This window comes from Labrus bergylta, chromosome 3 (genome assembly GCF_963930695.1).
Source record: "Labrus bergylta chromosome 3, fLabBer1.1, whole genome shotgun sequence".
NCBI lineage: Eukaryota > Metazoa > Chordata > Actinopteri > Labriformes > Labridae > Labrus > Labrus bergylta.
The window spans coordinates 35,471,321-35,484,225 of NC_089197.1; the positions used below are offsets into that span (position 1 = coordinate 35,471,321).

Sequence of the window (12,905 nt, forward strand, 5' to 3'; positions counted from 1 at the left end):
ATCAGATTTATGTTTATTTATTGTAAAGTGTTTTATATTTACAGGTACTGTTGCAAAAACAAAAGAATATTAAATCATGTTGCGGACAACTTTTCGCTGTTAATATTTATTTCTTATTTTTCTACTTTTGATGTCTTTGTGAAATCTCAATTCAACAACAAAAAATACACTTTTTGCTGCTCTGATGTTCAACAATAGTCTCCTTGTCTTTGCATTAATTTAGGAAATCCTGTTCTATGAAATTACAATAAATTAACTGAAATTATAAATTACAATGAAACATGTAGGCTCAATCTAATAATTTTGTTATAAGTCTACACTAATATAACTTACTAAAGAAGAATAATCTAGGCTACATAAATATTTTTACAGAATGCATTAGCTACAAAAAAAGCCGTTCCCGCAAGATACCGCTGAGTAACCAGGGTTAACACACAGTTCCTGTTTCCACCTGAGAGAGGGAAGTTTTTCCCAAAGCCTGCCGCTGTATTTCTACCCTACACCTTGATGAAAGTGACTTCACTCAGCTGAGAATTTCACTTCTAACGGAGTGCACTCTGTCACGGTGGGGGAGGGTGTAGGGTTTGGTTTGAAAAAGGGCCCCTCATCCCATCAAAGATGCTAACTTTTGAAAGTCCCTCTCCTCACAGACAGAGAAATCTAATTTTGACTTGTCAGGCTTCCGTCCATTTCAAATGAGCCAGGACCTAGAGACGGAAGCTTTGACTCCTTTGAAAACATGTTCTTGGCATTAAACTAAAATTAAAATGAAAATTTACCTTTTCAAAAACAATGTAATCTCAACTTGAACTAAGAGCTGCAGACTTTTTGCATTACTTGAAAAATTGTTTATGGAAATGTGCAAAATACTGAATTTTGATAGACATCAAGAAAACGTCAGAACATTCTTGAGTTGCATGGACAGTAAATAAAAGAGGAGTAGATTAGAGAATAGTGATGCTTCTTAAAGAACTTAGATCAGTTATTATTAAAACAAAAAGTTATAAATAGGAATCTTTGAAATACTTCAGAATAAAGCTTTTCAAAAAAACCTTGTTCCCTCTGCAGTTGAAATAAAAATAATACTTTCAAGAACAAAAAAAGGGAAAACAAATATCCAACCTGAGGCTGATAGCCAATGACATTGATGCAGCGCGGGTCTACAAATGTGATGACACCATCCGAATTGTGACGTGACAGGAACTCTGTGGGCACTGAGAGGCCGTTCATGTCCATAGAGACAGGAGAGCTGGTCACCTGAGGGAGGGCACAGACATATTTATGATTAATGATTTAGGCATAAGGATGAGGACAAGAGAATTTAAGGGTGGGAGCACAAGTAATAGTATACCTGAATTGTATGCAATGAGTTTCTGAATTTTTAAACATTTTATGTTATGACTCAGTTCTGTATGGTACCTCCCTGCCTGTGTTTGTTGTCTGCTTTCCCCTGTTTGTTTTGATCCTCCTGTCAGTCATGTCCGTGTGTGTGTGCAGTATAACTACCTGGGCTCTACATCCTCTCTGCTCTTTGTGCTTTGTTACTGTTAGCGTGGATCCCCTGAGGTCACCCCCCCCCCTTCCACGTGTTAACATTAAAGAAACTCTTTAACTGAACTAACTGTCTCTGAGTCGTGCGTTTGGATCCTAAAACAAACACCTGTGTTATTCCTAACACATTATTTCAATTTCACACCATATGACAAAATATTTTGACATTGTTCACAAAAGTTGGGCTGTAACCTTCAGTACTGGCACACTGATCACTCACAGATCCTGCAAGTTGTGGAACACACAGCAGCAGACAATGAATTAAAAAATAATAATAATATTAAATATGTATTCTTATATTTATACAGTTGAAAACTAACCATCATTTATATATGTGCCTCAGTTGATTTGTATTTTATTCATGTAATCAGTATGAGGCAACCTTAAAAAAAAAAAAAAGAAGTTTTTGGTGTAAAAAGAGGTTGAAAACAAACCGGTCTACTTACTAATGAAAATGAGTAATTCATTATGTGAGTATGTAAAAGTCCAAACTAAATGAAGGCTTGGCTAACCTTCCTTGAGGGCTTCAATAAAATCAGTATATTAACCTAGAATTCCACAAAAAGCAGCAACACACACCTGAAGTCTTCCAATGGCAACAAGGCAATATTTCCCAGTCTGACCTGCTTCTGTGTCTTCCTCTGGTATAGTCATACCTAAGGTAAAGAAAGAGAGAGTAGTTTTTATTTCAACACATTTCAAACTGAATGCCAATAAAGCCCAGGATGAAATATAATTCAACAAAAAGAGACAAAAGCGGGAATTTCTTAATTTATTTTAGATAGTGTTTGGGCCATGTTTGTCTTTATTGTAGAGGACAAATGACTAGAGACAGGAAGTGTTGGGAGGAATGAGTGGGGGACGACAGGCAGCAAAGGGGCCAAGGTCAGATTCAAACTCACGGCTGCTGCAGCGAGGACTATAGCTTCCATACATGGGGGGCACAACATGGAAACTTCGTCCCGCTTTACGCCTCCACAACATTTATAAAGTGAAGGCCAAACGTCACAGGGGCGTACATTTTGTGTCTTTAAACAGCATTTTAAATAGGGCTATTATTTTGGGAACACTTTAAGCCTTGTGAGTCAACTTTTCAGGTTGAAAGAAAATCACATCCCTGCTTTAAGAATTCCAGGGGACAAAAATCTGTCATAAGGTTCCTTGAGGGATTAATTGGAATACAAAGTATGATTTTTCTCTTAAATAATTATATAACTTGATAATGTACAACTGTAAGAAGATTCGTCAGGAGGGGAATTCTTAATAGGAATATTATGCATCTAGTTATCTGTATACAAATGTATGAATTCTTGCAGATATCAAATGTCTTCAGATTTTGATAAAGATACTCCCACACTACCGAGCTATCTATTCATGATTTTGACCAGTGTTTAACCAGACTGGTCAATACTTCCCATGCTTTTGGTCAAAATGAATGAAATTTAGTTTTAAGTCCTAGAAAAAAAGGTCATCAGACTAATTGTATTTCTTTGAGTCTTTGATAATAAATATAATAGCATAGTAGTTGAATTCAAGAGAGCCAACTGCTACTAGGTTACTCCAGGCCATATTCACTCTTATAAAAGAAATTGTTGTAGTTAAGCAGGGCTAGAGACCAGAGCATTGGTTTGAGGTAGTATATATGAGTGTGCATGTTTTTGTTTACCTGCAGGGGGCCAGGCTTTGATATAGCCAGTGCAGTGCACAACAGAGTACTGAGCCTCTCCTTCTTTTGACGGTCCAAGCCCATTCCTGGCCAGCAAACAGACAAAGACACAGCAGCATGTTAGGGACTCTTTTTGTAAAATTAATGTTATTAAAATTCCTGAATTTTCCATAAATGGAAACATACAAATATTTCCCTTTGTCACAGTTAAATGTGAGGGGAATTATTCCAAAACTATTAAACGACTGTTAAGCACTTGATTCTGATTAGCCAATTACTCAAAACAACAGTCTGCTATTCCTGGAAAGCAGACTGTTGTTAAGAAGAACAAACCATACTAAGAAAAGCAGAAGACTGCTAGTGACCCAGCTCTTATCACAGACTCTGTAATCGTATCAATCCACAGAAATAAGTCTTGCTAATCTGGCGTCAGCATTTTTAGTATGAGAAAAGGGGAAAGGAGAAGGAAAAGAGTGGAGAAATGCTCCAAATGTCAGAGAAATCTACAAACCATGGCACATGGAGTGACCTCTAAATGAAACATGGTATGGTACGGTGGTGTTTAAAAATGAATGTAAAAGAAAATGCCAACAGACTTCAAGAACAACAAGGCAGAAAAACTCAAAACTCACGCTGATCTGTGCACTGATGTTAACCATCAGTGGAATTGTTCACTAAAATGTGAGTAACTTAAGCTAGGTTAGCTAATACCATCTATATAAAAATCTTGTTATTCATGTTTGAAGTAAAATGTCCTTCATTACCCTTTAATTTACAGAATTTATTTACAATAAGAGATAGAACGGTTCAGTAGGACACCGGAGAAGAATGTATTCCTTTAGAACAACATTAAAACAAAAGATGTGTTTCCATTTATTGTGTAAAATGATGTAATTGTCAAGAGAGACAATTCAAATCTCCTTCTGTGAAGAAATCGTTTTGTTCAGTATGAGTCAGAAGAATGATCTTCAAGTTGATTGGATGTAATTGGTCAACTCTTAAATAAAGTTGACCTGAATGATTAGTTTCTCTTGAACCTGTTAAGCGTGTGGTAGATTGTACTCACACATTAAGGCCCTGACTCACCAATGAGATCGTCAGCCGTCGGGTCCTAGTTGGACCGTCGGTGAGCGCTTGTCGCACTAGTTTTTGCGGTGTGCCGGGCTTCGTTGCTACCCGTCAGGCCCCGTCAGCCTTTTTCGGCCGAGAGGACTCTATCTGATTGGCTGTTCAGAGGTTTAATTTCTCTCCAGCTCTCCTCACAGGTTCAGGAAAGCCCATTGAGCATGCCGCTGTAGTATCCATGCTTTCACCCATTAGTGCGCGTTCTCCTTCTCTGTCTCCTCTTCTTTTCTTTTTCCACTAAAAGACCAAGAACTGACAACGCCAGCGCCATTTTCTACTTTTTAAATCAGACATTATTCTCCATTAGTAGGCGACCTATAATACGAGTGGTGACCGACAGCGGTGTGAAAATGGTCTTCTTGTATCATAACAACGGACTACCGCCCCCTGCTGGCATGGAGAGTTATTTCCTCTCACGTATGAGCAGAACATGCGTGGTGGTTGGCCGTCGGCTGGAGTCTTTGCATTGTGTTCTAGTGCAACTTTTTGGACAAGACACGAGGCGACGCCACAGGCGGCCTTCGTCACCACTAGTTTTTTGCCGTGTGCTTGGTGTGTCAGGACCTTTAGATTGACTCACACAAATATGAATGTATTTAAGTACTTTAAGTCTACTAAATAAAATCTACCAAAATGAAAAGAAAGTATTCCTCTACATTGCACTGCTTAAAAACAATAAAACAAAGGAAATTAATAGAATGAATGTTTTAGAAAGTAACTGTGGCAGGATAATGTATAATGAGCAGGTTGTTATCGCAGAGGTATGGAGATAGAATGGTCTCAAAAAGATTCATACATATCGAAATGGTATGTATAAAAATGCATATATTTATAAATAAACATGTATTTGTAAATATATTTTGGAGATTTGAAAATAAATATGCTTGACTTTGTGTGTAGATTCTGCATTTGTGGATCTCTTTTGGGCTTTTCTCTCGATGACATCATTGTGAGACATTCTTACCGCACACTGCCATCCACAAATAAATACCCCCGAATTCGAATGAGAGTACACCCTCCCCTGAACAACCAGTAGATGGCAGTGTTGTGCAGCCACCGCTGGTTATGGTTAGGTATTTGACAGACGCTTTAATCCAAATGTACCGTCTATGACTGCTGCAGGATCAACAACATGGAAGTGAACAGTGGAGTAACTGGATGGCTAAGTAATAACTAGTGATAACTGTTTCATTATGAGTCCACTTAGTCAGTGTACAGACAGATGTCAAGTCTCGAAAATATATTTACAAATACACGTAAATCTTTTTGAGACTATTCTATCTCCATACAGAGGAACCCTTCAGGGTGAGATGAGACCCCAGTGAGAAGAAGGCAGAAATGAATATGAGCAAATGTTATCATAGAAAGGAAAGTTCCTGTACCTGTATCTCTTTCTCATGTTAGACAGACGGTTTAGAGAAATGTGATCAAGGGGAGCACTCCCACACCTGCATACAAATACAAAGACAAGAGTAAACATTACATTCCACTTGTATCAACTCATGTTTAGATACACTGTATTGGCAAACACATTTTGTGATGTATTAGTTTGAGCCTTTTTGTGTTTTTTCTTGTTACGATGGATCATGCAGTTTTTGTCTGGGTATAATTTGACCATTTTGTACACTTCTCATAGATATAAATTAAAATAAACACCCTTAAGAGGCCCCCCACAATAGAACTGAATTATGTTCCATTTAAACGCTGCTACCAGAAATGGAAATGTAATATCTATTTTTTCTTACAAAGGTCATTTTATTAAAGATCTGCCACGGTTCAGAATTAACAGCATAGTAAACTGTCATTTTTTTGTCAAGAGGTTTTCAAATAGTAACCTCTGAGGCAAAAAGCAGATGCATGGAGTGGTTCATTGTTGAAAATAATGTGTCCCTCTGGTGCTCTTCAGTGTGGGGATCCAACTTAGTAGCTATTTTTGACTTATTAAAAAAAAAAACAAATCAAGAGATAGAAAAAGGAAAACATCCATTCACACAGTCACCCACCTCATGCGGCAAATGAAGGACCGTCGGGAGCCCATGCACATCCTCATAGACGACTGCTGTCCCTCCTTCTTCACTGTTCCCGTCTTCAGATCCAGAATTCGTCCTGTTTATACAAAAACAGCAGAACAAATTAAACTGAAGCAAGACCAGGACAAGGCTTGTACAAGTTAAACACAGACAGAGACAATAGTTCTGTGCAACACCTCAATGCACTGAAGCCCTCAAGTATCCATGATCTGCCAGAAACAACCCTCCAGAAAACCCCCTGAGCATAGAAGCCCAACCACTGCTGCCTGGGCATATATCAAACATCATGCACACCCAGATTAATAACATCAGCATACGTTTTATACATAGACACACACACATTTCCCTTTTTATTGTTTTGTATATATTAGTTTTTTTTTTTAGTGCCTTGGTCTGCATGTGCACTGTAATGTTTGAGTCATCTGCCTCCTTCCGCCTCAGCTGCCACCACTAAACTTTAATCTGTATCGTTCGGCCCTTTTTACCTGTCCCGTGAGTTCCCTCAACTTTTTATAACTACGGTGTATATTCATCCAAAGGCAGACGCTGCCTCTGGCTCCAGCACTGACTTTTATGTAGTGCACAAACTGCAGTCGATGCACTTAACTTCACTCCTGGTCATTTTAATCATGTCTCTCTCAAAAACTTTAATACATACTTTAAAGAGACCATCAAGCATGTGTCTCCTGAATGTACCTCACATTAAATCCAGATCAGGTGAAGGTACATTTGGTCACTATGGTGCTGTTCTCTGGAACAAATTGCCAGATGACCTGAAATCCACTGCAACTCTTATCTTCTTTTAAAAACAATTTTGGTAGTTAATATGTGTCTGTGTGTCTTTTTTTATGTTAATGTGTGCGCCTGTTGTTTTCCTTTCAGTTCAGGAGTTCAGCATGATATAGACAGAAAATTGATTTGATGTCTGTGTGTTGTATGGGCTATGATTTATTTTTATTCGTATTATTATAGTCATCATTATATTTTATTTTCAATTACTAGGAGTATTTAATATGGCTCTACTTCATTTATTATTTTAAGGTTTTTAATGTAAAGAACATTGAGTTTTACCCGTGTAATGAAATGTGCTTTACAAATAAAATTGACTTGACTTGACTTTGGGGTTTTTGGGCCTTTATTCGACATGTGTGTGCCATGCACCAAATAGCATCAGGATTGGGAGTCAAACCAGCGACCTGTGCGACGAGGTCTGTGACCTCTCTAAATGGTGTGTCTTAACTCCACCAACTGAGCAAAACCTGCAGCCGAAGATGTCGTGTTTAACATAGGCAACCCTTGTGAAGTTAGGGGAGGGACTCTGAACAGAGCGACTGTAAAATAGACTGTTATCACATGAATGAATTAAACCTTTTATTGCCCCTAGGGGGAATTTGCCTTGCACAGAGAGCATAAAAAAACACAAACAAAAAAAACATTTACAGGACAGCACATCATAAGAACACATAAAAACACACTAAAGCATCACATGATTCAATGAGGGATTTCAGCAAGTTAAATAAAGTGCAGAGTGCCAAGTTCGTCCTGTATAATCAGCTCTTATTAAGCAGCTGAATACTGCACAGTACAAAGGATGTAATGCCTCTTTTAGTCATCATCCTGGGCATTCTGTACCTGCGCTGGGACTACAGCAAAGTCAAGCATATGTAACAATGCTGTCATCACTATATAAAAAAAAAAAATACAACTAATAGCTTCACAAAGGTTCCAACCCCACCATACACATACAATAGACTATGTATGACAACATTGGTGAGACAAAGCTTAATGAAATTTGTGATACAGTAAGTACTATCAGTTAGAGGTTCACTGCCCTGTGTGTGTAACATCAGACACAGGGATAGAGGAAATCAATGCTGCTCCAGGAAAGTATTTTGCAAAAATAATAAACAAAAAGAGAAGAAAAGACAGTAAGGAATTCAGTGCTATCAAAGTGTATTCTGTACCTGTCATGGAGTTTTCTGAAGTGCTGAGCTGTTCCCTCAGCTTTTCCACATCGTCTGGGTGCACTTGTTCATATAGAGTGCTGCCAAACCACTCTGACTGCGGATGGTTCAGTACAGGTGTCACTGAGTCCGACACATAGATCACCCGGCCTGTTTCTGCCGCAACCACAAACAGGAAGCCGTCTGCTGCCTCCAGGATCAGATGCTTGAGTTCCTATATAGTGCCAAGGGGACATGAGCACACAAGCCAGAAAGGAATTAAAAAATTAAGAGGCAGTCTAATCAAAACCATGTGATTGCTGTATTAAACATGGGCGTTGGACCCATTACATACAGGGGAACAGTTTGTGGTGTGCTCATTATAAATCTACATTTGTGGAAGCAGTGTTTGGCCATAATTAAACAACAAGTACATCCGATTACATTTAAACTTTGGAGACTTTGAAGTTCTTTTCAGAGAACCAATTTTGAAGGGAGACGAAATAAGACTTTTGAATAATCAATATGCAAAAACTGATGTTCTTAAGTTTCAATATCATAAACCTTTATATTTCATCATCTCAAAACCAGAGTCTTAAGCTTTAGGTGAATTGGGAGAGTGAGGTATATATATTTTTTTCAATACTTTCTTCTTTCCTTCCTTTGTAATGGAAGAGGAAATAGCTCTGAAGACATTGGACTCTCAAGTGGCAGAGTAAAACACTTGAAGTCTAAGTAGCTTGTTTTAACTCAATTGAATAACTTCTAATATTAATGTTGTGAAAAACAAAAATGGGCCTTTATACTTAAAGTATCCATAAAATAATAAGAGTAGTTACACGAGCTGTGGAGTTTGTGCAGTGCTTAATGATAAAAGGGTAAGAACAGGGACAATTGGTTACATATACAGATATATACAGATAGTAGGTAGTTTTTGGTTTTTGTGAAATAATTTCGTTTCTGTGTGCAAAGTAAAATAATGTAAGCATCCAAAATAAAACTAGGATGTTTGAAAAAGCTGTGTTAAAAAATCTTTGCTCTGTTTAATAGCACTTGGGAAATACTATAATATACTAATAATATAAAATGAAATTTTCATAGGGGGGGCTAATAATTTCGTCCTCATGTGTATAAAGAATCCTCCATAGACAATTCTCAATTCAGTTTGGGCTCAGGGGTCTAAACAAGTTACGAGGGTTGGGTCCATTGTAGGCTACACCCAGATCAAGGATGCAATCCCCACTACGAGACATGCATCTCATATTGTATCAGTCAGAGCAGTGAAACACAGAGCACTGAGGGGGATTTGGTGGGTCACATACTGCCTCCACAGATGTGGCATTATTTAAATGACATGTTGGCAATAAGATGTTCACTTACAAAGTCCCTGACTGATAGCAGCCTCACTGTTTGGTTAGCAAAGTGCTAATGCTAACTACCATCAACAGAATAGTGGAGAGATTAGAAGGGAGGCTGCTCTGTATTTTGGCTAACAATCTCTTGGTTTGACACGTTTGCCTCCCAAGAAACATGGACATAAAAAGAGCCAAGTTGAATCACTGTGAATCTCAGGTTTCAGCCTTAAACATGGGAAGCAAAGTTCACATGTACAGCACCGAATCGAGGATACCCTTTGGAGAAGTATCCAGCTGAGTCTGAGTCATTGTTACCTGTTCAGTGAGAAAGGAGGGCTTGTAAGCCCCATCAGTTGATGTGTTTCCCGTGCCCCTCATGGATTTCATATGGGAGACAGCCATACGCAGAATGGTCAACTTATCGGGTTTTCTTGCCAGAGCACTGCAGGTAGGCACCATGTCTGACAGCTCAGTGATGTACTGGGTCATTTTGTTGCGCCGGCGCCGCTCAATCTCACTGTGATTCTCTCTGAAACAGTGGAAAGAGCAGGTAGAAGCTTGGAGAGAGAGAGACATCTCGGAACCATTTGACAGCCTTGCTTGCCCCCCCCCCCCCCCCCCATGTCTTTTATGTCTGTGACTAAACTTAAGCACAAGTTTCGTCAACGTGAACTGCACTAAATTATTAGTTTTAATCTAGACGCAATTTGATTGCACTGACTCTATCCAAATAACAAAACATTGTCTGCATCCTGGTCTGAACTTTGTTGCTGTCAAGGTTTTGGACGAATAACCTCTGCTATGTTTCTAGATAATAGAGCTGCACTGTCCAAAGTGGGATGGATGCCGTCTCTAGCTAGCAGACCAGGTTTTCCCCAAAAAGACTGCCAGTTATCTATGAAGCCCACATCGTGTGCTGGACACCACCCCGACAGCCAGCGGTTGAGTGATGACATGCGGCTATACATGTCATCACTGGTCTGATTTGGGAGAGGTCCAGAGAACACTACGGAGTCCGACATCATCTAAGCAAAAGTACACACCGACTTCACATTAACCTTAGTGACTTCCAAATACAGGCATGTGTTACTATTTTTGTGGTTTATGTGTATATTGCTAAGTATTTTATGTTGTTGAAATTGTCAGTTAGGATCCTTATCAAGTAGGAAAACAAGATTTTCCCAATTTCCTTTAAATGAAGCATGGCACGTAGTAGTACAACAATAGCAACCAACAACTATTATTATGGCTTGGCAAATATTTCCAAAATAAATTAAGTTTTTAGATGGCTATGGAAGCGAATGGTGACCAGAAAAAGAATTTATTTGAGAATTAAATACATGAACAGAAATGCTTTTTAATTTTCACAATATGAGTGTGTTATTTGACTAAAAAATAAAACAATACTCATTTATCTCATTTACATTTCAGTGTTCAATTTCAAACTTCAAAAATGCACATTCGAATGAATAAATTAAAATGAAAAAGAAAATGGCATTATTTTTTTACATCTTCAAAAAATGCCCCACATAATTCAAATGAAATCATTATTTGACCTATTTAAAATGAATATTCAGTCATCCAATTTGCATTATACTTTTCCTCTCTATGTATGCATATTGTATGACATCATTCAAATTAAAACTAAAAGATCATTGGCTTTTCATTTTCAAACTTGCCGTGCTTAATAGTTCTCATAATTGTCAAAGTGGACAGCGCAGGAAAGTGACGTCAGACTTAAGCTCCCAGGCAGAATGCGCTACGCATCAGAACGATAGGTGGCAGAAAGAGGTGTGCATCTTTAACGCTTTAGCTCCCACTGTGATATAGGGTGGCAATCTGCCTGGACCTTTCCAGAGCACACTGAACTTTCAGTGAGTATAATGCAGCAGCTCTTCAACCACGACAACATGCCACTATCTCTGACCATGAGAGTCACTTGTTTAAGCTTCTTCATACGGCCACACTCCTATTTCACACGGTGAGAATAAAACAATTCCCCTTTTCTATTTTTCCCCTTTTCCCCAAGCCTCACTTGTTGCTTGCCGTACTTTGCCTATGATTGTCTGACACAGAGAGAACCGTAACCAGTGATTTGTAAACCCTTAATATTTACAGAGAGATTGATATTTCCGGCAGGCCAGGAGAAAATGAACAGAGCATCTGGCAAAGCAGAGCATTCACAATAATCTCTAAAATCAACTGAAGAGAAGTGCGCAGAATCACGGTGTGCATATGTATCCATCGCGCTCTCTCTGAGTGACATGTTGACTGTTTTCACTTGAGAAACATCATTCTTTATGATAACGTTGCTGCGCCAATTAATAGGCTATATTGATAATTAACCTAAAAAACCTTTGGATTAGTTATTAGTAATACTAACAGCATTTCAAACTTCAACAGCTAACAGACATCACACAGACATGTCCTACGACCTGTTTAAAGTTTATAATAAACAGAGCATTGAGGGTGGCGAGCAGACTCGTCGCATGTTGGAGCTGTTTGGACAACAACAGTTTGTTAACAGATACTACAGTCTGCAGTATAGATCATTCTCTTCTCTGCTAAACTGAGTTACATTAAAACAGATGATCGATTGAATGTTCTGTTTCATATCTCCTCAGCTCTGTGCACAAAGTTTCAATGTCTCTCCACCTCTGTGCGTAATGGCACACACTCTCCCTCTCGCTCGTCTGTATGAGCTCTCTCTCCCTTTCAGAGGTTGATCTGTAGTTATTTAAAGAATTGTCAACTAAAACTCCAAAATTGAGGGTAACATCTTGTTATGCCTGTGTGACAGGATGATCAAACGTCTTTGGTTTCTTTGATTGTGCTGAATATCTCGTGACTCTCCATAACAATGATCAACAATACACAGCAGCACAGCAGAGAATAATGACTACACAACACAGTCTTAATTAAGACTACGTGTATGAACATTATTACTCGTCACTAATTTACTGATAATGCTCCCTTTTTCAAGTCCATTAACTTTCTGGACTGCTTTCTATTCTTGTTTGGAGCTTGCAGAAGCATTAAAGATGCACACCACCATGTATAGTAATGGATGCATAGGGAGCTGAAGTCTGACGTCCCTTTCCTGCACCGTCCACTTTGCCTCTTTTCTCCTCAACACATGGAATGGTTATTTAAAGAAATATTAATGAATCTCTCACTCTTTTGTAGAGATGCATTGAAGGCATGGCTGAATTTTCAATATTATCCCCTAGACAAC

At 38.5% G+C, this 12,905-nt stretch overlaps 1 protein-coding gene across 1 annotated transcript in view; it reads right to left on the reverse strand.

Moving 5' to 3' along the window:
- The window catches only part of arnt2 (aryl-hydrocarbon receptor nuclear translocator 2), a 37,705-nt gene that overhangs the window by 16,319 nt on the left and 8,481 nt on the right, over positions 1 to 12,905 (reverse strand). The window contains exons 4-10 of the mRNA XM_020641422.3: positions 9,986 to 10,199; positions 8,337 to 8,550; positions 6,346 to 6,448; positions 5,725 to 5,790; positions 3,218 to 3,303; positions 2,131 to 2,207; positions 1,123 to 1,257 (exon numbers count right to left, since the gene is read on the reverse strand). Coding sequence (XP_020497078.1) covers positions 1,123 to 1,257; positions 2,131 to 2,207; positions 3,218 to 3,303; positions 5,725 to 5,790; positions 6,346 to 6,448; positions 8,337 to 8,550; positions 9,986 to 10,199 — 895 coding nt within the window. The remainder of the gene's footprint in view (positions 1 to 1,122; positions 1,258 to 2,130; positions 2,208 to 3,217; positions 3,304 to 5,724; positions 5,791 to 6,345; positions 6,449 to 8,336; positions 8,551 to 9,985; positions 10,200 to 12,905) is intronic.